The sequence below is a fragment of the Triturus cristatus genome, chromosome 3_1 (genome assembly GCF_964204655.1).
Source record: "Triturus cristatus chromosome 3_1, aTriCri1.1, whole genome shotgun sequence".
In the NCBI taxonomy this organism is placed as follows: domain Eukaryota; kingdom Metazoa; phylum Chordata; class Amphibia; order Caudata; family Salamandridae; genus Triturus; species Triturus cristatus.
The window spans coordinates 1,046,050,850-1,046,077,844 of record NC_140583.1 but is presented as its reverse complement, the minus strand read 5'-3'; the positions used below and the strand labels follow the sequence as shown (position 1 = coordinate 1,046,077,844).

At 46.7% G+C, this 26,995-nt stretch overlaps 1 protein-coding gene across 1 annotated transcript in view; it reads left to right on the top strand.

Moving 5' to 3' along the window:
• ALG9 (ALG9 alpha-1,2-mannosyltransferase) overlaps positions 1-26,995 on the top strand; it is a 640,871-nt gene that overhangs the window by 752 nt on the left and 613,124 nt on the right. The window contains exons 2-3 of the mRNA XM_085645802.1: positions 4,367-4,505; positions 24,911-25,045. Coding sequence (XP_085501928.1) covers positions 4,367-4,505; positions 24,911-25,045 — 274 coding nt within the window. The remainder of the gene's footprint in view (positions 1-4,366; positions 4,506-24,910; positions 25,046-26,995) is intronic.

Below are 26,995 nucleotides of genomic sequence, written 5' to 3'. Positions count from 1 at the left end.
ATAGAAACGTGGTATAGGTCATAGGTATGTTGGCGCCACTAAAAGATTCACACACTAGTTTCCTGTTCTCTACTTCTGTGACGGTGCTGAAAGGTGTAGAGAACCACGAACTCTACAGAGGGAAGCAAAGCTAGCACAAATTATGTAAATTCCCCAGCACACGTAAATATAAAAACTCTTAAGTTTCAGTTAGTTATTAACAATCACAGCAGGCCAAAAAAATATAGAAGAGTCATAAGTTAGGTCTTCTTCTTTTCTTTTATTCAATGAAATACAGGGACACGAGGTATCCTCTAGCGGCACATATGTCTATCTGTTCAGAACAAACTATCAATAGACGTTTTGAATTTTACGGAATAGATCACATACCCAGACACCCAAGGGGTGGGAATAGGGAATTGACATTGAGACGGAAAGAAGCACTATGGATTTTAAAATTGAGGAGTACAGAATGTGGTTTAAATATTGATCAGGAGCTACATTATTTCTTAGGCAGATAGAATGTCTGTGTTCATGCCTGACATACATTGACATCTGTATGAGTTGTTGAATACCGGATCAGGGGCAGGCTGAGGACTAGATACGTCTGTAACCTGAATCAGAAAAAGGAAGATTATTTGGAACATTACTAATAAGATGTCTTATTTCTATGTTGAACTGTATGTATAACTTTTGTCTCATTCTATTGATATCGACCGTGTGGTTTTATTGGGCTCATAACACAAGTGATTAATTAGAAGGAATTATTTAATGGAGTATATTGTAATGACCTTAATTGATGGAGAGATTAAAGGGCACTATGTTTGAAATACACACGGAAATTTGTGGAGCGGCAAGGCGGAGATATTGATGTTACTTATTCGCGTTATCAACGTTACGCTTTCTGACGTCACCTCACCTCTTAATTTAAATATTTGAAACTAGATTTCACTCTCTGGATCCTAATTTAGGATTGAGGTTTTATAAACATATACCTTTGCAAATATAGGGTTAATTTTCTAAACTGCTGTTTTTCACAACTCGGGGACAGAGAATCTTAAGAGATTACGGAGTCTTTTCTCTTTGTTTATTACTTATGACGCGACACGTTAACGTCATCAGGAAGTGTTTTCAGTTTGTTGAAGATTTGAAGGTTTTGGCGGAATCACTCAGGATACGGGCTGCTGCACTCGGCTTAGCCGCGTTTGTTTCAGAGGACGGTGGACACACATCGTCAGATATTTTGAGAGGTGAGATAATATAAGTACTCTGGAGTAGATGATTTTGGTTCCTGATTATAGTACGAATATACAAGATTAACTATTAGGGTTTGGACAACGTATGATGCGATGGATGTGGTAGCGGCTTATAAACATTTTGTGTTTATTAGTGATACTTCATGTGGTTTCGGATGGAGTTTGGACTCAACTGTTTCAGATAATAGGGAATATCGGCCTTATAGAGATATAAGAAGTTTCTTGTTTGACTATTCCTGATACAAATGAGCCCTGCATTTCATACGAGTTTTCACGGGCCTCACTCTTGGTTCTTTACAGCTTACTGTGAATTTGAATTTGACGTAGCACGTGAGAACAGAACTGTGAGAAATTTTGCTATATCATCGTCGGAGTTTAGAACCCAGTGTGGTCTGGAATTAGTACCACATTTCAAGTAGGTGACTGTCCTTTTAATTAGTATAGGTATGGATGTTATCCAATTCCCCTTGAATTGTTTCTGATACCTTTTCTTTCGATTTTTTTCTACACTTCATGTTTTTCAGACTCATGATAAAACAAGGAATTTAGGTAAAATTGTATAGTTTTGGTAAAATAGGGCTGTGGAAGTCATCACGGGTTTGCATGTGTAACGTGGAGGTTACTTGACTATGGTATAAGGGACCGTCAATTTCACTCACCTCTCTTTCAGGGCACGTTTTTGTCATCTCCGGTATTTTGCGTCTGGATTTTCCTTTCTCTCTCCATCCTTTTGGGGTCATAGTCTTAAATTTCAGCTCTCACAATGTTTCATCTTTCAACTCATTGTATTTGTGAGATTTCGATTTGATATGTTTGATCCAATTTTGAATTTCTCTTCACATTGTTATCTCTTAACTATTCACAATAGAAACCCATGTAATGAAATATTTCGAGAGTCCATGTATTGATCTTTATATATGTTTTTTACCTGTACAGCCTTGATGAAGTCGTGGGACCACAATCCCTACACGACGAAACACGTGTTGGCTGTGGAGTGTCTTATGGAGGCTTCTTGAATAAAAGAAAAGAAGAAGACCTAACTTATGACTCTTCGATATGTTTTTTGGCCTGCTGTGATTGTTAATAACTAACTGAAACTTAAGAGTTTTTATATTTACGTGTGCTGGGGAATTTACATAACGTAGAGGAGGGCTGTCAGTCACACAAATGACTTTCACTCGCAGGAAAGCTTGACTCAACGGAATGTCACTGAGAAAGGATTGCTAGTGGGGTGGTGGTGGGGGAAGGGGGATGGTGGCGGGGGGGGGGGGGGTGGAGGAGCTGTCGGTCTCATAGAATGCCCTAACACTTATAGGAGGAACTGTTCCCTCATTAGAATGGCTGCCATTGAGGAGAGACTGCTCAGTGGAGACTTCGTCATGTGGCCGTTATGTCACTTACATGTGCTGCCATTCATATTAGATATGCTGCTCAAAGTTGTAAGATTCAAAACCATTTTAGTGATTAGAGTGGTCCATCAAAAACTACAAAGGGTTTTACCTTTGGTTTTCACTCATATGTCAATCGCAAGAAGAACAATCTTAGTGGGTAAGGGCAATAAGATGTCAACCACAGGTACGCTGTCACGTTTCTGAGTGGACTTCTTGAAGAGGGGCAACTATTTATCATAATGAGAATTATGAAGGGGTGGGAAGGGACTAAACTGTCACCAAGCGAAATTACACAATCACGGATTAGGCTATCGCTGATTGCAGGGAAATACTCATCCATGAGGGTGCTAACCTTGGAATTCAGTCATTTGCAGCTACGTCATTTCCTGTTCTGCTAGTCCATTTTTCTAACTATCCTGAACTGGAACAGGTAAAGGTACTGTGTCTTACTTGATACTGTAAACCAATGTGGCTGAAAGGATACATCGGTTAATTTACATACAGTTTTGTGACGACGGCACTGCATGAGGAATACTTGTGGGTTTTTTTCTTGGACAACTTGACCCAAAGCAGTTGGCCAATGAGACCTACAGCTTATTTTCTGAAAATGTAATTCTAGAGAAACCTGAGAATCTCTGATGAGCGTTCATGGTCAGGTGTGTTGTAACGTAAACCGGTTTAAAGAACGCTTGTGGCCCGGCTTTCTGAGGCTTTACAGATATTTGACAGCAAGATTCGAGAGTCACATCTTGGAGTCTGTGAGATGGAAAAGCCAGTTTCCAAACCTTTGTTAACAAGTTGTGCCAAAGCCACGGGCCAACAGCAAGATCTTCTTTGTTTTGCATGGATACATTTTTTAAGACCAGTTACATCATTGAACAGTTCTTAGACTCCCAACTGCTTTATAGGTTGTTAACTCAATGCTTCATACACAATGGTGAATGTCCAGATAACCACCAGAAGGATTCTCAAACAAGCTCAGGCCAATATTGCAAGGCAAGTGCCAGTGCATTGTGGCATATTGGCAGCTCAGCTCGTACCACCATTTGGAAATCACTGACGTCTGAAATGTGCTTTCTTTATACCAGTTCGGAGAATGCTTTAGTTGTTATCCAACCTTCATCAAGCTCAATAAATGACAGAGAAACCATAACTTAATACTTCAGCAATAATCAAAGGTGGGGAGAAGTTTTCCATCTCTATTAGACTAGTTGGAGGTAGCTGGGAATCATTGGAGAGGCTGAGGACTCAACCCCAGTCCGGAGCAGCATGGACTGTTTCTTTCATTGTCTGGGCTAGGCATTGTTTGGGAAGGTCCTGGTTGGTAAAAATATCTTTGTTTTCCATTGGTGATATAGCAAAAAACTGTGGTCTCCAAGAAGCAATTTTATTTCTGTAGACCAATAGTAGATGTCTGAAGCGTCGCTCCAAGTGGCTGATTTCATTCGAGACTCAGAGCAGTAGGGATGGGCAATCTATCTGGTTCTACCATTAAATGGCGATCAGTGAAATTCCTGGATATACACACTATATATATTTTGTTGCATGTATATACTACTAAACAAAGCAGCGGATTGTGGTAAAATAGAAATGTTGTTTTGTCACCAGGACTCCATTAGCTACACCTTTGATGTGCATAACAATGTGTACTGATCCCTTGTTGTGGGCTTAGCTTTTATAAACGTTGTTTTTGCTTCCCTCATACATATCCCTGGTAACGCTCTTTTTTTGTTTTATCAGTTCCTCGAATGCTAAGACTGGACACATTTGGGCACCCGAAGGAGCTACTGCTTTCAAGTGTCTTCTGTCAGCAAGGTTTTGTGCAGCGCTCTTGAGTAATATCTCAGACTGTGATGAGACATTCAATTACTGGGAACCCGTAAGTATCTTTACTTCTTCGATAACTGCTATTTAATGATATCAGTTAGATTTAACAGAAGCAGGAAATAAAACAGAAACCAAGCAGTGATAGTTAAGTCACTTGTATAAAATATACAGATGCGATTTCAAGTTCTGTATTGTAGTCGCCTTGTAAGTATTTTGCCTACTTTGTTACCATTTTGTTGGAAATGGAAAGCACTCCTCGGTAAAATTGACATATCTATAATCAAAAATAATTTCCCGTTCTGATTTGCAGGCATTTTCGTGTGTTGCCTCATGTTGAGGTCAGAGTGGCACTCTTAAAACTTCCTTTTGTGGTCACTAATTGACTTGAGTGGTTATTGGGCAGGGCCATAGTGATAGGGTGGGGAAGTGTGGCTCACTGGTTAGAGTAGGCAGACCTGGAAGCAGAGGTCAGCCCAGGACCAGGGTTCAATTCCCAGCTCGGCTGGGTCTTGAGTCCATAAATTGTCCATGGACTCGATAATTCTCGCTCCAGTGCATACTTGATTCATGGGTTCACACTCTGCGACTCTGGGCAGTACCTTGCTTAATCTCCACAATGGCCCCTCGCGGCGGGATGCCTGGCTTTCACCTTGTGGATGCCCTGCTGGGTTATCTCACAGGGGAATACCAGGACGGGTTCCCTAAGCAAGCGCTTAGAGACCGGTTGGTGATTTGCGCTATATAAATATCTGCACATTTACATTTACACATTTACATAGCGCATACATTTGGAAAGGTGGCTCGGTCTAGGTGTGTAATCGTCATTTATAGTAAATGTCAGGTATTTAGAGGTCTGAAGTAAGCTGTAAAACATTTGATGAACATTTTGCAGAAATTGAACCAGTTTGCCTTTTTTATTTGAGGATATTCTACTGAATCAGTAGTGGGATGGGCACATCTATCTCTCCTAATGCTGTGATGGGAAGCTGTAAACCAGGGACTTAAGCTGATCTTAGTGCTTGGGTTGGGCTGTATCTGTTGACTAATCTCTGAAGCTATCTGCAGTGCTTTTAGTGTAGAGCATCGTGGGGAATGCCTTGTGTTCTATACCTTACTCGGGTCTCACTTGGAAGCTAGTGCATGACACTTGTAACTTCCAAATAATTTGTTTGATGCTCTCCATATGAAAGAAATAATCCAAAAGGTCAAGTCAAGTCATACTTTATCCAGTTGGATGCAGGAACCATAAGAGCACGGGCAAAAACAATAACAAGCATTGGCATAGCCAATAGGTCTCGCCTTTGGGGCGTTATAAGTGTTTGGGTTTGTTAACATTTTTAATATGTGTTGTAGAGTATTGTGAATGTTGTGCAGCATGTTTGAAAATGTATAAGTTATAATGAAAAAAAGTGTTGTAACTATTTCTGTCACCTTATATCTAACCGAAAAAACATTATATACAACTGAAGTATTGTACTAAAAACCAAATGAATACAAAAAATGTGTTCTAGTTTATTTGTTTATGCAATGCATAGAGTTTAAATTGGCATAGAGTAGAGTGGTGTGGAATTGAGTGTCAGGGACTGGTGTAGATTAGAGCAGCATAGAGTAGAGTGGATTGGCATAGAGAGGCATAGAGTGGACTGGCATAGAGTAGGGTGAAGTACAGTAGAGTGGCATGGTGTGGAGTAGAGTAGAGAAGAGCAGAGTGGAGTAAGTAAAGAGGGAAAGCTCCAGGGAATGGACAATGCTAGCCATTGAATAAGAAGTCAGCAATTGACAGTGAAAGCCAACCAATGGTAATCAAAGGGAGGTCTTTAAGCCCACTGTAAATTCACGGAAAGCTGGGTCTTTTGCATCTTCGTGGGTATGGGTGACATCAGAGACCACTCAAAAATTGCTCTCTCTGTCTACGTGATGCCACTCAGAACCCCCAGCTGAAAAACATTCCCATATGCCCATCTATGATTCTATATGTTGCATCTTATCTGCTTTTAAATAAATAAACTGCGTTTTGTAATAATGAGACTAAGGGGTGTGCAAAAACACAAACAGTAGTTTCTCTTTTTTTTTCCTTTTTGCAAATTCTAGCATGAGTGGAAATGGAGCTGACTGTCGAGTTTTTGTAGCCAAAGTCAGCTCTGTGGAATTTAAAGCAGTGATTAGACACCTCTGTGGCAAGCGCTCAACTAGCTGAGCTAGCCTGGTCAGGCCTATTACCGATTCAACAGGCTGAACGAAAGACAAGACTTGTTCTCATTACTGCAATTAGGACGCTCCGCAAATGGCTTTGTTTACGGTCCGCAATAAATAAAGCGCTTATATCTCTGAGGGGTGGCGGGGGAGCGCGGTGGCGTCTTGTTGTGCTCGGAAACATTCCAGGGTGGCGCAGATTGCCATCTCCGCACTCTTCCTCCAGAGGCTGCAGCACCCCTCCAGCCCGTACCTTGCCAGCGGTGATGGGCGGTGTTTGCTGTGCCGGATCAGTGCTTTTCAGAGGCAGCCACAAAGACCTGCTATTGATTGTTGTTGTCATCCGAGGGCATCTGACAAGATGTTCCTCCTGCAGACTATTATCGTATCTGTGCCAGCCCAGATGGGAGCCATGCAGCAATAAAACAGAAGTATTGAAAAATACACACAGACTATTTCTGGATCAAAGTTCCTTCAAGGGAACACAAACATTCAAAACATGGGAACGCCGCAGGTTAATAAATAAAACCAAACCTACTGTGCGCTTTGTAAGGGACCACCATATAAAGCACAGGAACAAATCCTGTGTCTAAGTGGAACTGTGTCATGACTGACAGCAGCCTTTTCATAAAGGAACTACCACTCTACTGGATCTAATGCATGGGTGCTCGCAAACATTTTCTCGGGGGTGGGGGGGTGCAAAAAGTACGTTGTGGCACGTGCTCAAGTGCTGCATCGATAGCGGGGCAAGCCCAAAGAGATGGGGTGGGGTGGGTGTAGTAAGGATGTTGAGGAAACAGCAGGTAAGTTTCAGAGGTTTATCTCAGGGTTTACATAAACCCACGAACAGGAGCCCGGCGTCTGTGAGGAACCACCAGTAACTGACAAACATTGCAGTGAGCCACGCATACACAGTTCCAATCCAGAGTGTGTAACCCATGTTAATAATAAGTTATCCTTGTGATAGAGGTGCATGAGGATACTTCACCCTACAACATTTCCTTTTTTTATTTTTTTTTACAACAGGAACATAAGTTATAACTTAGTAAACGAAGAATACAAGCAGATATAATGCATGTTCTGATGCCATCATGTGGCCACTTTTGATATTTCAAGCATCTGGGTATAAACACACTGGCATGTTAATGCTTGCACTCGTGCTTGTGCTGGCATCCACGACAGTGAGCAGCCGCGCGCAGGCCACATGTTTTCAATTAGCACGCGCGCCGCTGTTCGCTCCCGCAAGGTGGATGCCAGCACAAGCACGAGTGTGCTTGAAAAGGAGCAGACCGATTTCTAAAGGTCTTCTCCTAGTGCATCGCATGCGCGCTGCCTAGGCGAGACCTAAAAACAAGTTAATTTACGATCCTAAAATACATATATACAACTAAGTCCTGATAAAAACATGAGAATCAGTTCAACAGGTTCCACAATTTGATGACACCCAGTAGAAATTTCACCACAGCCCAACAAATAAACAACAAAGGTAGCGACTGAATATAAACCATGGCTTCTTTGCAAAGCCTAAAGTTTGCATTTTTCAAAATAGTTAGCAAGAAGCAACGTCTAGGAGAGACACATAGTATTTGCAACAAAAAAATAAGTGCGGAGGAGGAGCCTAGCGCGCAACCAAGATGGCCGCGTAGGTGCGAGGCTCCCGAGGACCTCCGCGACCTCCTGAATTAATCCTGGCGATATCCTGTCCTTGTTGAGGGGACTGTGTCGGTGAACCCGAGCTGAGGCGCCGCCCGTTTTTTGGGCTCGAATCGGACCCCGAACACCGGTGGGAGCATCGATTGAAGGTTGCGGCCTTCTCCTCGCCGGCCCCCCGGATTGGAGTAGTGGGGCGATCCGGGGACGAAGTGAATAACAGCGGCGAGCGGGGCTGGGCGACTCGCGTACCCCGCACTTTCACTTTCGCTTTTGCGCCCTCCTTGCCTCAGGCGGGGTCGGGCTGCGGAGCGGGGTGCGGTGGTGTTGCCTTGTCCAGGTGCCCGGCTGACCCGCCGGCGGTGGGTTGACCCGCGGCCCGGTGGTCGCCCCCGTCCCCCCCCCTGACACCCGTGATTTGGTGTGGCGGCCCGTTTGGAGATCTTGGCACGACGGTGTAAGGGCCAGCATGTCCACCAAACAAGATGGCGACCGGGCGAAGATGAAGACAACCCGCCGTGGCACGGCGCACCAGGCCAATAGTATGGATCGCTATACGCTCCAGAAGGGTTCTCCGGAGACAGCGCGGTCATCCCTGGTGGGCCCGACGGAGGCGCCTGCCCAACCGGTGGATCTGACCCTCCGGGACGTCATGGGCGCCATCGCAGAGATGAAGGCCTCGGTGGACCAGCGTTTCGATACCTTGGCGCAAAAAATTGACTCGGTCCTGGTGGATGTGGGCCTTGTGAGGGCAGACTTGTCAAAAACGAACGACCGAGTTGACTCCCTGGCCCACACCACAACGAGCCTCACGACGGATGTGGTGGCCCTCCAGAAGGAGGTGCGCCGGCTTGGCCAGGCGAGCGCCCTGATGGACCGGCGACTGGAGGATTCCGAGGGTCGGGCCCGGAGGAACAATGTTCGCATTATTGGTGTGCCGGAGGGCCGAGAGGCGGAGGCGGCAGATCTCTTAGTGGAAGAATTGATCCTGACCCATCTCCAGCCCCGGGGGCTGAGTAAGCTTTTTGCGGTGGAGCGTGCCCACCGGGTCCCTGGGGGCCGCCCTAAGACCGGTGCCCCGCCGCGGCCTATTATTGCCCGGATTTTTAATTTCCGGGACAGAGACGCCATCCTCCAGACCTCCAGGCAACAGGGACCGGTCAGGCTGGACAACATGGATGTACACTTCTACCCAGACTTTACTCCGGCGGTCCAGAAGCAGCGACAGAGCTTTCTCGGTATTAAACGTCGCCTAAGGGACCTAAACCTCAAGTACTCAATGCTCTTTCCGGCTAAGCTGAGGGTGGAGGTGGATGGCCGTACGCACTTCTTCGACCGGCCCGAGGCGGCTGGGGACTGGTTAGATACTTTGCCTGGAGATCGGGGTGGGGGGGGCGCGGCTGGCGGGGAGGGCCCGCCGGATCAGAATTGAGGGGTGACTGTATAGGCCTTGCTCTGGATATTATTCCTTTACCATATATTGCCTTCGTATGTTCCCCTCCCATGGAGGTCGGGTGGGGTCTGCTGGGGGCTTCCCTCCTCCTCTGGGGGACTAGTTAGTACTTAGCTATGGGGCGACAGGCACACTGCACTTTGGGGGGGCTGTCTGGGCTCATGCAGGGGTGCAGGGAGGGGGGAGTTCTGTTGGGACCGGGGGGTGGGGGGGGTGTGTTGTTTGTTAACACCGCAAGGCAAACCCGCAACTGTTTTGTTGTTTTTAAGATGCTCGGTGGGGGGCGACCGATTGTTTTGACGTATGATGGGGGGTAGGGATTTGCTTGTGTTGTCATGGAATGTTAACGGCCTGGGGGATAGGATTAAGCGTGGTGTGGTCCTGCAGTATTTAAAACGTATTTCACCAGATGTTGTCTTTCTGCAGGAGACACACCTTATAGGTAACACCTTTCATGCAATGAATCGGCGGGGATATCGTTTGGCGGCCCACTCCGGCTTCACTTCGGGCTCGCGGGGGGTGGGTATTATGGTCAAGAACTCGCTCCCGTTGGAGATTGACGAGGTGCGCCATGATGAGAGGGGACGTTACGCTGTTCTGGTGGGACGAATGGAGGGTAGAGTGTTTATCTTTATATCAGTGTACGTCCCGCCTGGGTTACAAGCCACTACATTTGCGGACCTGGGTCGCCTCCTTCTGGACCTTCCGGGTGGCCTGTTGGTGGTTGGAGGGGACTTTAACGCGGTTGCCTCTGGGTCTATGGATCGCCATCCCCCTAGGGACCTCCCCCGGGCACAGGCATGGCTGCCCGGCCTTTTAGACACGCTGGGCCTGGTGGATTGCTGGCGCTTGAAGCATCCCGTATTGCAACAGTACACCTTCCACTCGGGGGCCCATGGTAGCCTCTCGCGGCTTGACTACATCCTTGTCCCGGCGGCCCATGTAGGGAGGGTGGGGGAGGTGCGCCATTTGGCACGGGGTATCTCAGACCACTCCCCATTGTTGTTGCATTTCGACGTCTTCCCGAGGGGGGATGGCAGAGTGGCCCCGATCAATGCATGGTATTTGCGCGACCCCACCATTCGTGCCGACTTGATCAAATCCTTACAGCGCTATTTCGATGAGAATGTGGGGTCGGTCCCGTCTGCCATCTCCCTGTGGGAGGCTTTCAAGGTGGTTCTTAGAGGGGAGGCCCTCTCCTTTATTTCCAATGCCCGGCGGCGCGAGCGGGAGGAGGTGACCCGGGTTGAGGCCGAGATTGCAGAACTGGAGGGTGACCTGGGGAACGGGGTAACGGACGCCAAGTTACATGTTTTGCACTTAAAGCAGGCGGCCTATCGGGCCCTCGTCACGGAGGCGGCCAGGGGCCTCAGTAGAGAGCAGCAGGGGCGATTGTATGATGTGGGTGACAAGGCGGGCAAATTGATTGCGTGGTTGGACAAGAGGGAAAGAGCGAGCCGCGTGGTGCCTTTGATTGAGAGCATGGATGGTGTGTGCGTCACTGAGCCGGAAGCCATTGTCTCCTGCTTCGCGGATTATTTCCGCGAAGTCTACTCCCCGGTTTCTCCCTGCTCGGAGGAAGATTCCCATGCCTTGCTTCGGGACATCGCACTGCCCTCCCTTACGGTGGAGGACAGGGACTCGCTGGATGCCCCGCCCACCTCGGACGAAATTGCCTCGGCTATTCGCTCGGTTGCATCCGGCAAGGCCATGGGCCCCAATGGTATTCCCATTGAGCTATACAAACTACGCCCGGATGTGTTGGCGCCCCACCTGCGCGCGATGTTCCTTGCGGCCCACTCGCAGGGCTCCCTCCCGCCGGACCAGCGTCTGGCTACAATTGTAGTGATCCATAAGGAGGGGAAGCCCCGTGAGCGGGTCACATCCTATAGGCCAATTTCGCTTCTGAACGCGGAGCCCAAAATCCTCGCCAAGGTGTTGGCCAACCGGTTGGTTGGCGTGGTGGGCGATTTGGTCCACCAAGACCAATCGGGCTTTATACCACACCGCAACACGGCGCTTAATCTGCGGCGCTTACACGGGGTGCTCGCGCGTGTCCCGTTTGTGCGGGAGCCGGCCATCTTGGCGTCCTTGGACGCCACCATGGCGTTTGATACGCTCGAATGGCCATATATCTGGGCGATGCTGGCGAAGTTTGGGTTCGGCCCGGGTTTCGTCAGCTGGGTCAAATTGCTATATTCGGGCCCGTTGGCGCAGGTGGTGGTGAATGGGCGAGTATCTGCCCCGTTCGCGCTGGGGCGGGGCACGCGACAGGGCTGTCCCCTGTCGCCTCTCCTGTTCGCCCTGGCCATGGAGCCCCTGGCGGAGTGGCTGCGGTGGCACCCTTCTATCCGTGGTCTCCGCTGGACCCCCGAGCATGAGGACCGCGTGTCCCTCTATGCTGACGATATCCTTTTGTATCTCGCCTCCCCGCGCAAGTCATTGATCGTCCTGGTTGATGTTTTGCGTTCCTTCGGTCGCAACTCAGGCCTGGTCATCAACTGGGCGAAATCCTGTGTCTATGTGCTCTCCGGGGAGGCCCCGGTCCTGCCACGGGACTGTCCGATCCAGATTGCCTCCCAGGGTTTCCGGTACCTGGGTATATATATCACTCTTGACCCGGAGGCCCGCTATGAGCGGAACTTGCTGCCCCCCCTCCAGCGTCTGAGGGAGGACGTGGTGCGCTGGCGGCGTCTGCCGCTCTCGCCGCTCGGCCGAGCGGCCTTATTTAAAATGATGTCCCTGCCGCGCTTCCTCTACGCCCTCCAGAATACCATGGACTTGGTCCCGGCACGCTACTTTCGCGAGGTGGAGGGCCTCCAGCGGCGCCTGTTCTGGGACGGGAGGCCGCGTATTGCTCTGGCTAAATTGACGCTCCCGTGGTACGATGGAGGGGTCGCCCTCCCGGACATCAAACGGTATTATTGGGCCTCCCAACTAGCTGCAATTAATCATGGCCTTTACAGGCCCGCCTTAAACCCGGCATTTGAGATGGACAGGACGCTTCTGCCCGGTGGCGATTATAATCGAGCGCTCTACTCTGGCGCGCCCGACTCCCGTTTGACGGGACCGACGCGTGTCATGGTGCGTGTCTGGCACGCGGCTAATGCAGCCATGGGGTGGAAGGACCGTTTGACCCGAGCGTCTCCGCTGTATGCATCTGAGAGGTTGGGCTCCCTGTGGACGTCGAAGGGCTTCGAGAAGTGGGACACGATCGGAATCAGCACGGTGGGAGATCTCTGGACGAGGGGGGGATTCAAAACTTTTGAGACGCTGCAGGCGGAGTTTCAGCTGCAGGGCAGTGAGTACTTTCGGTACCTACAGGTCCGCCATGCGCTGGGCTCCGTCTTCCCGGATGTTGCATCCATTCCGGAGTCTTCCCCCCTGGAGGACAGAGTGCTAGATGGCCATGTCCCGGACAGCACGATCTCCCTCATATACAAAAAATTGATTAACGATAGATCGTGTCTGCTGACTAGTCTCCGCGAGGCTTGGGTTGCCGACGGGCTGGAGCTGGACGACGAGGATTGGATTTCCGCGGTGGCCTCTCCGAAAGAGGTGGCCATCCCGGCTTGCCTTCGTTTCGTCCAGCTCAAGATCCTTCACCGGGTCTACGTGACGGGGCCAAGGCTTTTACGTATGGGTTTTGCCGGTGATGGAATGTGTAAGCGTGGCTGTGGTGCGTTGGCGACTTTCATGCATATACTGTGGGAGTGCCCGAAGGTGGAGCGATTCTGGCGTGGTGTGCATGAGGTTCTACGAATGGTTACGCGTGTCGCGCTGCTGCCTGAAGCGAGGAGATGCTTGCTGAATGTCTGGGAACCAAATGACTACTCGGTCCCGCAGGCGCGGTGGGTGACTCTGGGATACATGATAGCCAAGCGTGATATTGCCCAATTGTGGGGATCCCAGAGGCCCCCTGCGGTGTCGGCCTGGAAAGAGCATATGGATTGGTGTATGTTCCGTGAAAAGGTGGTGTATGTGGCGAGGGGTAAGCCTGGGGCGTGGATGAAACTCTGGGGCCCCTGGAACGCCTACCGCGGGGGTATTTGTGAGCCGCCGCTGCTACCGGCGGCCTCGCCGGCTCCGTCTCCCTAGATGGCGCCCCTCCCTTGGCCGCGGGCGCGCGGTCCCCCAGTCCCTGATCTACTCCCGTCCCCCTCTTCAGAATTTTGCTGCTGGTTTGGATCCCCCACTTATGGAGCACGTGTTGTCACTTTGGATCGAGGGTTGCCTTGCGGTTGTGGTTTGTTTACGTTGTTTTGTATTAAGAAAATGGAACCGTACTGTGGGCATGGAGCTTTGAGGCCTGCACCATTGATCACTCCTGTTTTCCTACTGTGCACCGCTGAGAATTTTTTGCTGTATGTATGTAATATGCTTTTGATGCTCTAGCGGCCGGCCGGGTGGTTGTAGGCCCATACCTGTAACTTCTATAAACTGCAATAAACGGTTTCAAAAAAAAAAAAAAAAAAAAAAAAAAAATAAGTGCAATGTGCATTGTGTAAAATGAACATCACGGGGGCATAATGGTAAAATCACATTATATGAAGTCAGTGATGTAAAGGCCACCATAAAGTGCAAAGTGTTCAATCTCAAACATCTTAACAGTTGCCTATGGAAACTATTTGGAGCCCAAATCAAATGAGTCAAGCAATGGGCTGGTAGTGTGCATAGAATAGTTGCTCACGGAGGCCTTTCTAACTTTCTTGTGCATTCTCGATAAATGACATAAATCAAATAATCTCTCTCTTAGGACATGCTTGAAAGAGATATGCAAGCCACTGAGATTATCAAAAAGGTCAGGTATACCAAGGGTGAGAATTAGTTCCTTGACATACATGAGCCAGGGAATCTTATTTGTCAAGTCCAAACGTAGACAGTCTTCTACTACTTGGCGTGTAAAGTTGTTTGAGGGGTTGGACCATATTGACAACCACAATAGGGCTGGGCGGAGTTTGATGGCGTAGTTTATGTAGGCCAGTCCCAATTCATCACGGCACAAATATATGGAGGTACATTGGAGGACTGCCAGCAGACGTCTCAAAAATCTGTTGTCCTTTTTCTGTATCATGTCATGCTCTGGCAAAGCCCAACCCCGTTTGTGGTGATTGGGAGACATCTGGTTCTATAAACGATAACTAGCTCTATCATGAGTGTATAGCCTAATGTAAGTGCAAATTACAAAAGCGCCACTACACTTTTACCAAACATAGCTGCACTATTATGGCCTAGCATAGACCAGCCACCATAGTCGTGAAAGAACACCCAAAGAGGAGAAAGTGGAAACAGGGCAAATCTTGAAACTGCTAACAATAAAAGACTTGCTTTTATATTTCTTAGCCCGAAACCATCATGTTTGTCTTAGACTGGTTTATGGTAGGATAAAGATTTGTCATGAAATTTGAGAACCTATCCAACAACCTCTGGAGACCAAGCGGGTTCCGGGCCATGAGGACAACTTCATCCGCATATAGGAGTGCAGGAATGGGGCGAGGGCCAACATATGGAACATCAATAGGATGGTTCAGTAGATATTTTTCCAGTCCACTTATGTGTAACAAAAACAGAAAGGGAGCCAACACACAAGCCTGTCTGACTCCTCTAACAATCTGGAAGGGTTTAGTTGTCTTTTCATTAGTGGCATACCTGGTGCCCGCAGTTTCATTACTATACAGTAGCCTTAGAAAGTGAACGATGTCGGCCTCAGCCTCCAAATCAATCATGATGTCCCACAGTTTACTTCAATCACACGGTTAAATGCCAAGCTGAGGTCCATAAAAGTGGCATATACAAAACTACTCTTTGCAGCCGAGTATTTAATGGTTACAAGATAAAAGGTGGCGTGTAAGTATTTTACCTACTTAGTTACCATCTGGTTGGATATGGTAAGAACTCAGCAAAATTGAGGTATCTATAATCAAAAATATTATCACGTTCTAGCTTGCAGGCACTTTCTTGGCACACTGCCTCATGTTGAGGTCAGAGCGACACTCTTACAACTTCCTTCTGTGGTCACTAATTGAGTTGAGTGATTATTGGGCAGGGTCATAGTGAAAGCACATACATTTGGGAAAGCGGCTGAGTCTAGGTGTTGGTATAATGGAATAGTCACTTACAGTAAAATATCGGGTATATAGAGGTTAGAAGTAAGCTGCAAAACATTTGATGAACATTTTGCAGAAATTGAACCAATGTGCATTATTTATTGGAGGGTATTCTGCTGGCTCAGTGGTGGGATGGGCAAATCTATCTCTTCTAGTGCTGTGATTGGAAGCTGTAAATGGTTGGACGTAAGCTGATTTTAGTGCATGGGTTGGGCTGAACCTATTGACTAGTTTCTGATGCTATCTGCAATACTTTTAGTGTAAAGCATCGCGTGCAATGCCCTGCGTTCTATACCTGACTCGGGCCTCACTTGGATGCTAGTGTATGACACTTATAACTTCCCAAAAAGTTGTTTGATGCTTTTTTGAAAAAAATAATCCACAGTTCAGATTTAACACAATTTCGAGGTTTACACAAAAGGCATTATTTTAAAATGAACCCTCGATTAAAAAAAAAAATACTTAAAATTATTTTCTTGGTCACGCAATAAATCTTTCAGAAGATGCATTTAGTGTAACAGGAAAATCTTTCTCAGTTGGATTCATATGATTGTACATGGCTTCTTCTTCAGGTGTAATTTTGTGCAAATTAAAAATGAACCTCAGTAAACAAGCTCAAATCACAGAAACATGTTCATAAACAAGAATATGGTTTTATTGGTTTTGTATCAAGCTGTATTGATGGCACAGTGCCTGAGCACAACCATTTCTGGCCAAAGCTACCTTCAGTACCCAGTCTGATGTCATGCCCAAATGAAATCACTTAAAAGTCTGCATATACTTTGTGTGTTGGGATCAGCTGGGATGTAAAAAAGATTCAGAGTAGGAATACTGAATGCCATTCTTTCATGAATGTTGACAGATGAAGGCCCAGGATATTAGAAATGGGGGTTCTGGTTGGCTAGGGTATGCACCTAAGCCAGACAGAACCCACCACTCGAGTCAGGGCAAGTACCTTTGCTCACCCTCTGGTAGCTTGGCGCAGAGCAGTCCGGCTTATCATCAGAGGCAATGTGTAAAGCGTTTGTGCAGCACATTCACACCAGTAACCCATTGAATGCATCACAAAAGAGACTTCACACAGGATTATATAAAAATATATCCTGTATATTGTACATAACACATTGACCAAAAATGACATAAATCAATTATTATTGCGCATACTATGCAAATCCTGAGCTAATACTTGTTATCGTGACAATGCAAGAATCAAAATGCCATACGTTGTAAATCAGGGCAAGAAATGCAACAATTAGTTTAGAAGTAAAACACATAAATCCCCAAGCATCACTCTTAACCTATAGGGTGCAGTGCACCTGCACTCCAATCAAGCTTTATGCAGTAATCAGGCTCCAAACATGGGGCATAGCAGCACCTGTGTGCCAATAACTGTGAATACGGTAATTACCATGATTTGCAAGGTGGTAAGTTCCGGATCAGGGGTCCTCTGTCAACGACCCACCATGTAATGCCACCCAAACAAGGTGCCACAAAGTATGTCCACAAAAGGGGGGCACACACACTCCAAAACTCAGCGGGGAGACCTCAAATGCAGAACCAGCAAAGGCAGCTTCCTGCGAGCGTTCTGTGCAGCTTTTACCAACTCCTCAAGCGTCAGCCCCTTTTTAAAGAAAATGCAGGCCCAAGACTTGCACCAAACTTTGACGAGTCCAGGTCCTTCAAGCACTCGGACTCGCTACCAACATTTCGAAGAACGGAGCTTCTTGAATGCAATCCCTAGTAAAACCAGGGACGTGTGCATTGTCCTCTCGGCAATTGTGCTGATCCATGGGGCGGTGCCAGCAGCTTCAATGTCATTGGGGGAGGGCTCTTCGTTGCTTCTGCACCATGATGAGGTAAAGAAGGCTTTCCGATTCAGCCTGCACTGCGTGCTGCGTGTGCTGTGGGAATCGGCCAATGCAAATCTATATTTGACGCTGTGGCGCCCGTTCAATCAACCAGGCCAGCTTGGCAATGCCCTTGGGCAAAGCGGGTTGTGCTGTAGGCACTCACAGCACTTTGCAGTGTGAAATGCTACTGGAGCACACACAACGCTCTCTACATAATTAGGGGCACCCCCAAACTCAGGATCATTGGCAGCCCAGGGCTCTCACTGGAAGCCACGGGCGCAGAAGATTCACGACCTCCCTCCCCTGGCAGGAGGCGGTGCTTGAGGACCTAAAGTGCTCTGTCTTGAAATCTCCACAGCACTGCTTGGGTCAGAGCGCTTCACGGTGGAGATCTTTGATGTCGCTAAGATCTCCCGGCAACAAGTGAAAGGCCATAAAGCCCTTGGCGAACACTGGTGGAGGTATGCATAGTCTACAAAAGTAGCAGGCAGCAGGCCAACACAAAGTGGTAGTCCCTCCTGAAGCACATCACACAGCAAGCAACAGGTCAAAACAGCAAAGCAGTTAGTAAAGTGGCAGTCTCTCCTGGCAGCACAGCCGTTCCTTCTCGCAATGTGAAGATATAGGGCTAGCAGTGGCTGGTTACAAGTCCCACGCACTGTCTAAAAACATGGGGTTAGAGCCCTTGTACTTATAATCAAAAAGGTCTTTGTTCAAGGAGGAGCTTCAAACGAACCCTTTCAAGTGTACAACAATTCCCTTTCAACGCATCCATGGCTCCAGACATCAGTAGAAGGGTAGATCAGCTCTTTGTGTGAGGGCAGGACACAGACTATACAATTGTAAAGTGTCAACGCCCCTTTTTCTTTTGCAGCCCAGGAAGACCATCAGTATGCAGATAAATGCAGATGTTACCCTGTCACACCCAACCCTTCCTGTGTTGTGGCTGCCCGGAAAGTATGCAGAAAGTGTAGTTTTCACCCAGCCCTAGACATGGATTGGAGTCAGGCTGCAGAGCTCAAAGATTCATTAGTACAAAGATGCCCACTTTCTAAAAGTGTCATTTCTAAAATGGTAATACAAAATCCAACTACACCAGTAAGCAGGATTTTACCATTCTAAACCTACCAAACATGGCAACGGTACTCCTTTCAGATCAGGAATTACAACTTAAACATATATAAGAAAATCCCCAATGCTAGCCTGCGAGAGTAGACGGCGTCACAGTAGTGAGAAATAAAATAGGCTGTTTGTCACTACCAGGACCTGCCACACAATAAAGGCACATGTCGTACCTTTTACTTATTCAGCACCCTGACGATAGGGCTACCCAGGGCCTACCTTAGGAATTACCTGTATGTAGTAAAAGGGAAGTGTAAGGCTTGGCAAATAGCTTTTAATGGAAACACAAGGAGATGATAGACGGAGTGCTAAAACATTTCAAATCCTCGACCCCAGTTACAGATCTGGGTTGAATCCATCATCATTCTTTAGCTCACTTTGCCACCCCAGTTCAGACACAGCTATATGCAAATCAGTCTTGACCCTGTGCCTCATGGCTACAGTCCAGCCCGAACTGCCAAGCCATGTCTTCCCTGGACCGGAAACAAGCATCCTCGGACCGGTTTCGGGCTGACAGCCCTCTTCAGCTAGGCTAGCTTGAATCCAGTGGCAAAGTGAGCAATAGTTTTTAATAACAAGATAAAGTGGCAGTAAACTGCGCACGCAGGCCCTGCAGTGACCGGCCTGAGACAGGTTTGAAAGGCTACTTCTGTGGGTGGCACAAGCAGTGCTACAGGGCCACTGGTGCATTTAATTTACAGGCTCTGGGTATAGGGGATACCACTTTACAAGGACCTTACATGCAAATTAAATATGCCTAACAAGTGTAAACCAATCATAACATGTTTTAGAGGAGAGATCATTTCACTTTAGCAGTTATTAGCAGTGCTAAAGTGCCCAGAGTCCTAAAGCCAACAAAAAGAAGGTCAGAAAAATAGGCGGAGGAAGGCAAACATTTTGGGGATAACCCTGCAAAAAGGGTCAGGTCCAACACAGGGTATTCAGATTTAGTAGATGAAGACCCAGAGTATTCAGATTAGGTACACAGCTCATCACTGACATTAAACATACAAACATTTCATCTCAATTATTCGGGATATTTGTTGAGTAGGAAAACCGGACAGCGTAAACCTATTTTCTTTTGCACTACTTGAGATTTTGACATAGCATGCGCAGTATGAAAAACAGTTCCCAGTTAAAGGACCAGCCCTCATAGATGAAAGTGAATGAAATGAAGATTTGTAGAGTGCAAGAGTATCCTAGCGCCAGACTCATGGGCAAGAAGTTAGACCTGAGCAAAAAGCTATGTTTTCAACTTTTTCTTGAAGATCTGTTATGACTCTATAAGGTGCATGTGAAGAGGAAGATTATTCCAAGCAGAAGGCTCCTGAAAAGAAAAGGAGCGCCCACCTTTTCTGGAGCAATTGATATCATTAACGTTTCCCTGCAGACAGGTGTATCCCTAAGATTATCAAAGGAAGCAGCGGATAACCTTCCTGACTCTGTTGCTGAGATTTGGACTCCCATCTAGTTTTTTGGGGAGAATATCTTTCTACTAGTACCCTTTTAGTCAATAAAACAGTTTCTTACGAGGACATTTTGGCTCTTAATTTGAACGAAAAACTGCCTTGACCGATACCAGGCGGTCTTCCTTCAAAATAAAGGTGGAGAGTTTGTACTTGAATCTATGCTTAAGAATGGTGATAGGTGTATGTTGTGTCTCAGCCTTTATTTTTTTACACCCGTGGACAACCTTTGACATTGCGAAGCACAGCGATGTGCTTGGGGTGACTAACGGAAGAGAACTTTTGTAGACACTCCTCAAGTGTTTAAGTATCCCCCCAGGTGAACATTGCCATAACGTGATTAAACTCTGCCAGCAATTAAGTGTTCTCCAAAGCTGGACCATGGTACCATGATGCCTTGATGATGATGATTCAGTGTCTATGGAATCGGTTGGAGCTTCTATGTTCCTACCTGATGAGGATGAGGGAGCATCGTGCTACAGGACTGAAGCTGCCTTCCTGCCTGAACTCCAGTCTGGGATTTTGCCTCTAGGCAAGCCTATACCAGTCAGAGTTTAGAAGGGATGTAAAATAAAAAAGAGGAGGGGAGGTTCCACATTCTAATGCTCGCTTCCAATATCGCTAAACTCTACCACAAAAGGAGGAGCATGGATGGTAGAGGATCTTTCTGTTAAAAAGCTTTCAGAACCCCTTTTGGAGTGCCATGGAGCAAACAGGAGTTACTGGGCCAAGCCATGAGGGCTGACACCTTTTACTCCTGGTGTACTGGGCCCCGGTCTATTATGGATCCTGAGCAGCTGGGCCAAGTACCCCTTCAGCACTTGACTCTCAGTAATAGCGTGGGACAAGCAGTCTAAGGCTTCTCAGGGGGAGGTGGATACAGGGAGTGAATAACGACTCTAAATAAGCGCAGCAGCAGCAATACATGATTGCCCAGCCAAATACTGCTTTTATGAAAAAACGTTTTTTATTTTACCACTATTAACACAAAGGGAAATACGAAATTGAAAAACAACTTCCACATTCCCATGAGGTCAGGGCTGTAGTGTTTCTTTAGGTGGTTCACTGAGTCCCACTCCCTCCTTGCTCTAGCGATGATGGTTATTTCCCTATTCACTCTAGGCAACATTCAGGTGAAGCCTTACCAGCAGTCTGAGTCTATATTTAAAGCCTAAAGTATTCCACTGCCAAAGGTCTTCTGGCAAGCAAATTCTCCCAGGGTCGATGGGCCCCAAATCGTTCTTACCTGCACCTGCAGGATCAGAGTGACTGGAGTCTCTTAGCCCCCCACCCCAGGCACATGAACTGCAGAGGCTGTCTCTGATAAGTTCTCTGGACGTGGCCCACTTCGGCTGCACTTGGTGATCCTCAGTCGTGCGGTTGCAGCAACCAGAGGTTCTTTGTGGCCTCACCAAGCTGGGTAAGCCCTTTGGTACTCCCCACAGCGAGTAGGAGGTGGGGAAGTTGTGCAAAGGTCCTGACTGGTCCTCAGTCATGGCGCATGTCCGTAGGGGCCCCCAAAGTGGCCTCACTCCTCCGGTGACAGTATTAACCAAGTTACACTTCTTGCTTAGTCCCGGTGCCCCCCTCTGGCACAAGGGGGTCACCGTCTCTCCACTGTACAGGGCTCTGACCCAACCGGCATAGAAGATGTATTCACGGCGGCCACCCTGGCATACGGAGTGGCTGGCTTTTCACCACATATGGGTGACTGCGCACTGCATACGGCAATCTCTCCACGGCAGCCCCTCCTGGCACAGTAAGTCGCCCCACTCCTCACTGCACACAGGCGATGACCTGTTCAGCACAGCAATAATCACGGCTCAATTCACGGCGGCCCTCCTCTGGCATACGAGGGTATTAAGTACAAGACAAGTACCAGCAATAGTAGTAAACGGGGTTTATTGCATAAATAATGCACCCACGACCGGAGCCATCCAACCGTGAAGAGGAGCCGGCTGAGTTCGAACTGCCGTACATACACAAATGGTGAAAGTCAAACCAATACGACCTTTGCAGGAGTGCGAAGCCACGACAGACGATAGAGAGCAGAGTTGCTTCATCTGGGAGTGCCGCTCGGACGTGAACGGCGGAAACGATCAGCTGCTCCGAAGAATCACGGTCAGAAGAATTTCTTGAAAATTGGGCTCTAGGTGGTGGGTGCGGAGAAGAATCCCATCCTCGTCACCAATTTATTAAGTACAAGACAAGTACCAGCAATAGTAGTAAACGTGGTTTATTGCATAAATAATGCACCCACGACCGGAGCCATCCAACTGTGAAGAAACCAATGTCCAGAGTGACGTTAAGCAGGAATCTTCACGAGTGGAAAGCACCGCTCTAGAATGCACACAAAGAAATGACATGTTAAGCAAGAGTCGCGTGATACCACGCGACTCGTGATACACAGTAATACATCTCCATAACAGAGGGTCACCAACTTTCCCTGCACACAAGCAGTGACCAGATTGGTGAAGCAGTCCTCTCCTCACACCTCGCTGCATACATTTTCTACACAGGATTCCCCACTGGACCTCGCTCCCTCCAACGCAATCCTCTTCCCCACAGGGCACACTGATCTTGGCAAGCAGGCAGGTGCCAATCACAGCAGAAGCGACTCCATAGCTGATAGCCACACAGCACAGACCATGGGAGTGATGAGGAGTTCACACCTGGTTGTTAGCCGCAGTGATAGGTGTATCAAAAAATTATCCCAGGTCCTCAGCCCTACTCTTTATGATTCTCTTACCAGTCCCATATCCTTCCTGAGAAGAACCCAGGCCCCTTCCTTGTGACCTCTCCCTCTCTTTGAGTTAAATAGCAACCTTTGAAGTGTACTGGGGAAGCCTGGCTCTCCCTCTCTTCAGTGTGTCCCACCCAGTGTACTTGGAATGCAGCAGTCTGGTGATTCTTGAACCTCCTCTCCTCATGTTTCACCATGCAGCCCTGGGTCTTCCAAAATGGAACCCTGAGTCAGCCATGTATTGTACCACTTGCAGGCATGCATACATCTAACACATGCATATAACAAACATACTGTGCACAGAAATACGTCCTCCATGTATTGTTCCTCTCATAAACACACATACACCCAGCACATACATATATGTATAATATGTATATATTATACACACACACCAGATATGTGAGTAACCCATTGCTCAGATGTGATGTGAGTGCTTACGTTTTTTAACCTGTCATCTCACCACTTGCCCTTAGAGCTCTCACTGCGCTTCAAAATCGTTGATGTTCCTATCACATGTGGCCAACATCTGATCCCAACTTTGTTGTTTGAGGTTTCTCTTCCTAAGTTTGATTGATTCCTTATAGGAAGTATGACATGCAGCAATTAGACTAGCATCCCTCGGTACAGATGTCAGGGCTGCCTTTAGGTGCCTTCTACCAAGCGACCAAGGTGCATCAAACCATTTGATGGTAGAATGTTCTTTACTCTGCACAGGCTTTAATAGGGATGTTTTAATTCCCTGACAAATCGTGATATACTGGTAACCAAGAAATCTTCATCGGGCCCTATGTGTCAGACAGAGTTCAAAATGACTGAAGAGCCTACGGACATGAGACTTCAGAAGTTCCTCAGGGTCTTTTAATCTCCTAAACAGCCTGAGCCCATTGATGTTGTTGCCAAAACATGAATCAAAACCCAATAGAGTTAGGGGGCAATGCAAATTCTTTTCCATCAGTGTTATCAATTCACTGCTTCCCTAGTAGGGATTTTAACATAAATCCTGATTCAGAAGGAGGTATATGAAAAAAGACCAGTCTTTTGGAAGAGGAGGCCTCATCCACGTAATGTGGCATGCTTAATCATAGACCACCTCTCCCCCCCTGGTTATTGTAATACCACCAGAGCAGACTCGACCTCCAGCTGAATCTGATGGAGGGAGTTCTTAGATAAGGTATTTTTGGGACAAACCGGGGATTCAGATAAGATTAAAACTACCTATAGTTAACCTGGTTTTCATCTTTAATGGTGGTAGCCTCTGGTGCGTCTAAAAAACTGCGATGGAGTGAGAGGACAGTAGCTCGAACCATCATCTTTATCCCAACATGACCCCCAATGCCCATGCCCCCTCCGTACTCACGTCATCAAGAGGTCCATCGTGCCATTTTACCTAAAAGAGGTCCTCATCCAGCCGCAGGTACAGCCAGTGAGATGAGCGCTTCTCCATTTTAACCTTGTTGTTTGACAGGGTATGTGCGATTGCAGGGCGGTTCCACACCGCCTCAAGGGACCATGGGGATTGTAGTCCCTTGGTCTGCTGGTTGAGTATGGGCACTGGTAGTTATGAGCAACTGTATAAAACCGTTTCTAGTTATTTAAATTGCTATGTTGAGGTCTCATGCTCTCTTTCCAACTAATTTTAAATATTGTTCAGATCATACAAATGTCAGATTTTTGGATCTCTCAACCACGTACGCACTCTATCTAGAGAGAAAGTCTTGGGTGGGTGGAAACCTAAAGAATTGTACAGGTGCCTTGCATCCTCAAAGGTCAACAGCATAAAGCCCAAAAGTGTGCACATAGAATGATTATTTATTTTCCAGAAGAATAATACTGTTCTGTTTTAATGTGTTTATTCTTCTAACCTTTGCAGACACACTACCTCATTTATGGTAAAGGATTCCAGACATGGGAATACTCCCCGGACTTTGCAATTCGCTCTTATGCATACCTTTGGCTGCATGCCTTACCTGCCTGGTTGAATGCAAAAGTCTTGCAATCTAATAAGGTAATAAAGTCATTTTCTTTTGCTTTTTACTGTTGCTATAATATGTTCCTTTTCAGCTCTTTGCTGGGAAAGGGTGATAAAATGTTAGGAATAATACCATTTTCTGTTTATATAATGCCTAGTACAAGTGAATGTAGGTCACACACGAATAACGGGTGTTATTTGGACCCTCTGAACGATACCCATAAACAAATTACGGGGAGTGAAGAGGTGCTGTAGAGCATGGGCTATCCCTCATTTGACTCAGAACTTTACATAAACTATAGAGTCCTACTCAATTGGATCAGTCTAAGAACCCTCCCTTTGACCTAAGGTGAAAAGAATCATTTTGCTTTAAAGAACTCTCACCCACCAGTTGTACCGCTTGGTGGCGTGCTACATCATAGAATTCCTTCACATTCTGTTGCGGAACAGGGCGTGCTACAACCTATGAGGTGCACGGGAGCACTTTGTTGGAAAAGGAATAGGCTAGTGATTTGGGTAGGGTTACTCTTTAAAATTACCTTCTTGGTAGCCCTTACCTTTTAATCTGGGCGCAAGCTGGTATGATTAAAAACAGTACAAGTTAGGAAGTCTTGTGGCTCTAGTTACCCCTACTACTCTTAGGGTCAACCTGTTTCTGTCAGTTATGTTCCCAAATTCTCGTGGCTGTTGTCAGGACAAATTGTACTTCCACAATCCACACCTATTCCATAATGCTGACGCAACTGGTGAAAGCACTATCTCTTCATAATTGCCTTAACATTTGTAGACTAGTCACATAAGTAAAATGTGGGATTTAAATCTTTAATTAGCGTCTTTCAGAAAGAAATTCTGAAATGCCATGTTACTGTGACTGTAACCAGTATTAGTTTCTCTCATCTCTTTGGCTGGTGGAGTAACGGTTGAGCTGTCTGATTTTTGTTTTGCACTGGAAGTGCACTTGAATGATGTTAAACCAGTGAATTAGATAACAATATCATCTGCTATTTATACAGAATCTGATGTCTGTTTTGAAATTCAAACCCATTCCTTAGCAGAATATGAGACATCATTTGTTTTGGTGGAAAGAGTCTTTTTGACTGCAATAATCAGAGTTTTATTGAGGTTCCTCTGTAGCTTTGGTGTCTGCCAACTGGATTGCTGAATAGTTTTCTTAGTAAACTCTTCATAGTTGTCCTGTTTGGCTGTGGGTATTTTTAAAATGCAGGGGAATTTTCTTTTTAGGAGCAGGCAGTGGTCCCAGGGACCACTACCTGCCCTTAAACAATGAAACGAAAATGTTGCTTTTTAAAAAAAAAAAATGTATGCATCCCGTTTTCCTTAAGGAAAATGGGCTGCATTTAAAAAAAAACTGCTTTATTGAAAAGCAGTCCCAGACATGGAGGTCTGCTGAGCCCAGCAGGCCACCATACCTGGGAGGGCCAGCCATTCCTATTGGGGTCTCAAATTGCGAGTGCCTCATGAATATTGATGAGGCATACAATTTGCGACCCCATTGGGAATCGCAAACAGTGTCTCTGACACTGTTGGACATGGCATTTTGCGACTCACAAATTGCGACTAGCAATTGAGAGCAATTTGCGAATCGCTAAATGCCCCAGTTGTACATCTGGCCTAATGTCTTCAGTTTCTTTAGCAAAGGCAAGTTATGATTTTTTAATGCTGTCTGATACTAGTTGAAATATTTGTGTTTGGACCTGTGAAAAAAATCAAAATGAGGGAGAATTTGACCAATTCAAGATTGTCATCCTGAGAAGCTCACCCTAACCTTTTTGCTATTGACTCTGAGCTCACTCTATTAATTATTTCCATAATTTCCACACAGTGGGAAAAGCTTCTGTTCTCCATTATAGACGATGATAATGAAGTTATGGCTGACACCGCTAAATCGTTATTGACTACATTGAATGGTTATATCCGATCAGCTGTTTTTAGTGCCAGGTGATATGATCATGTTATGACTATTCT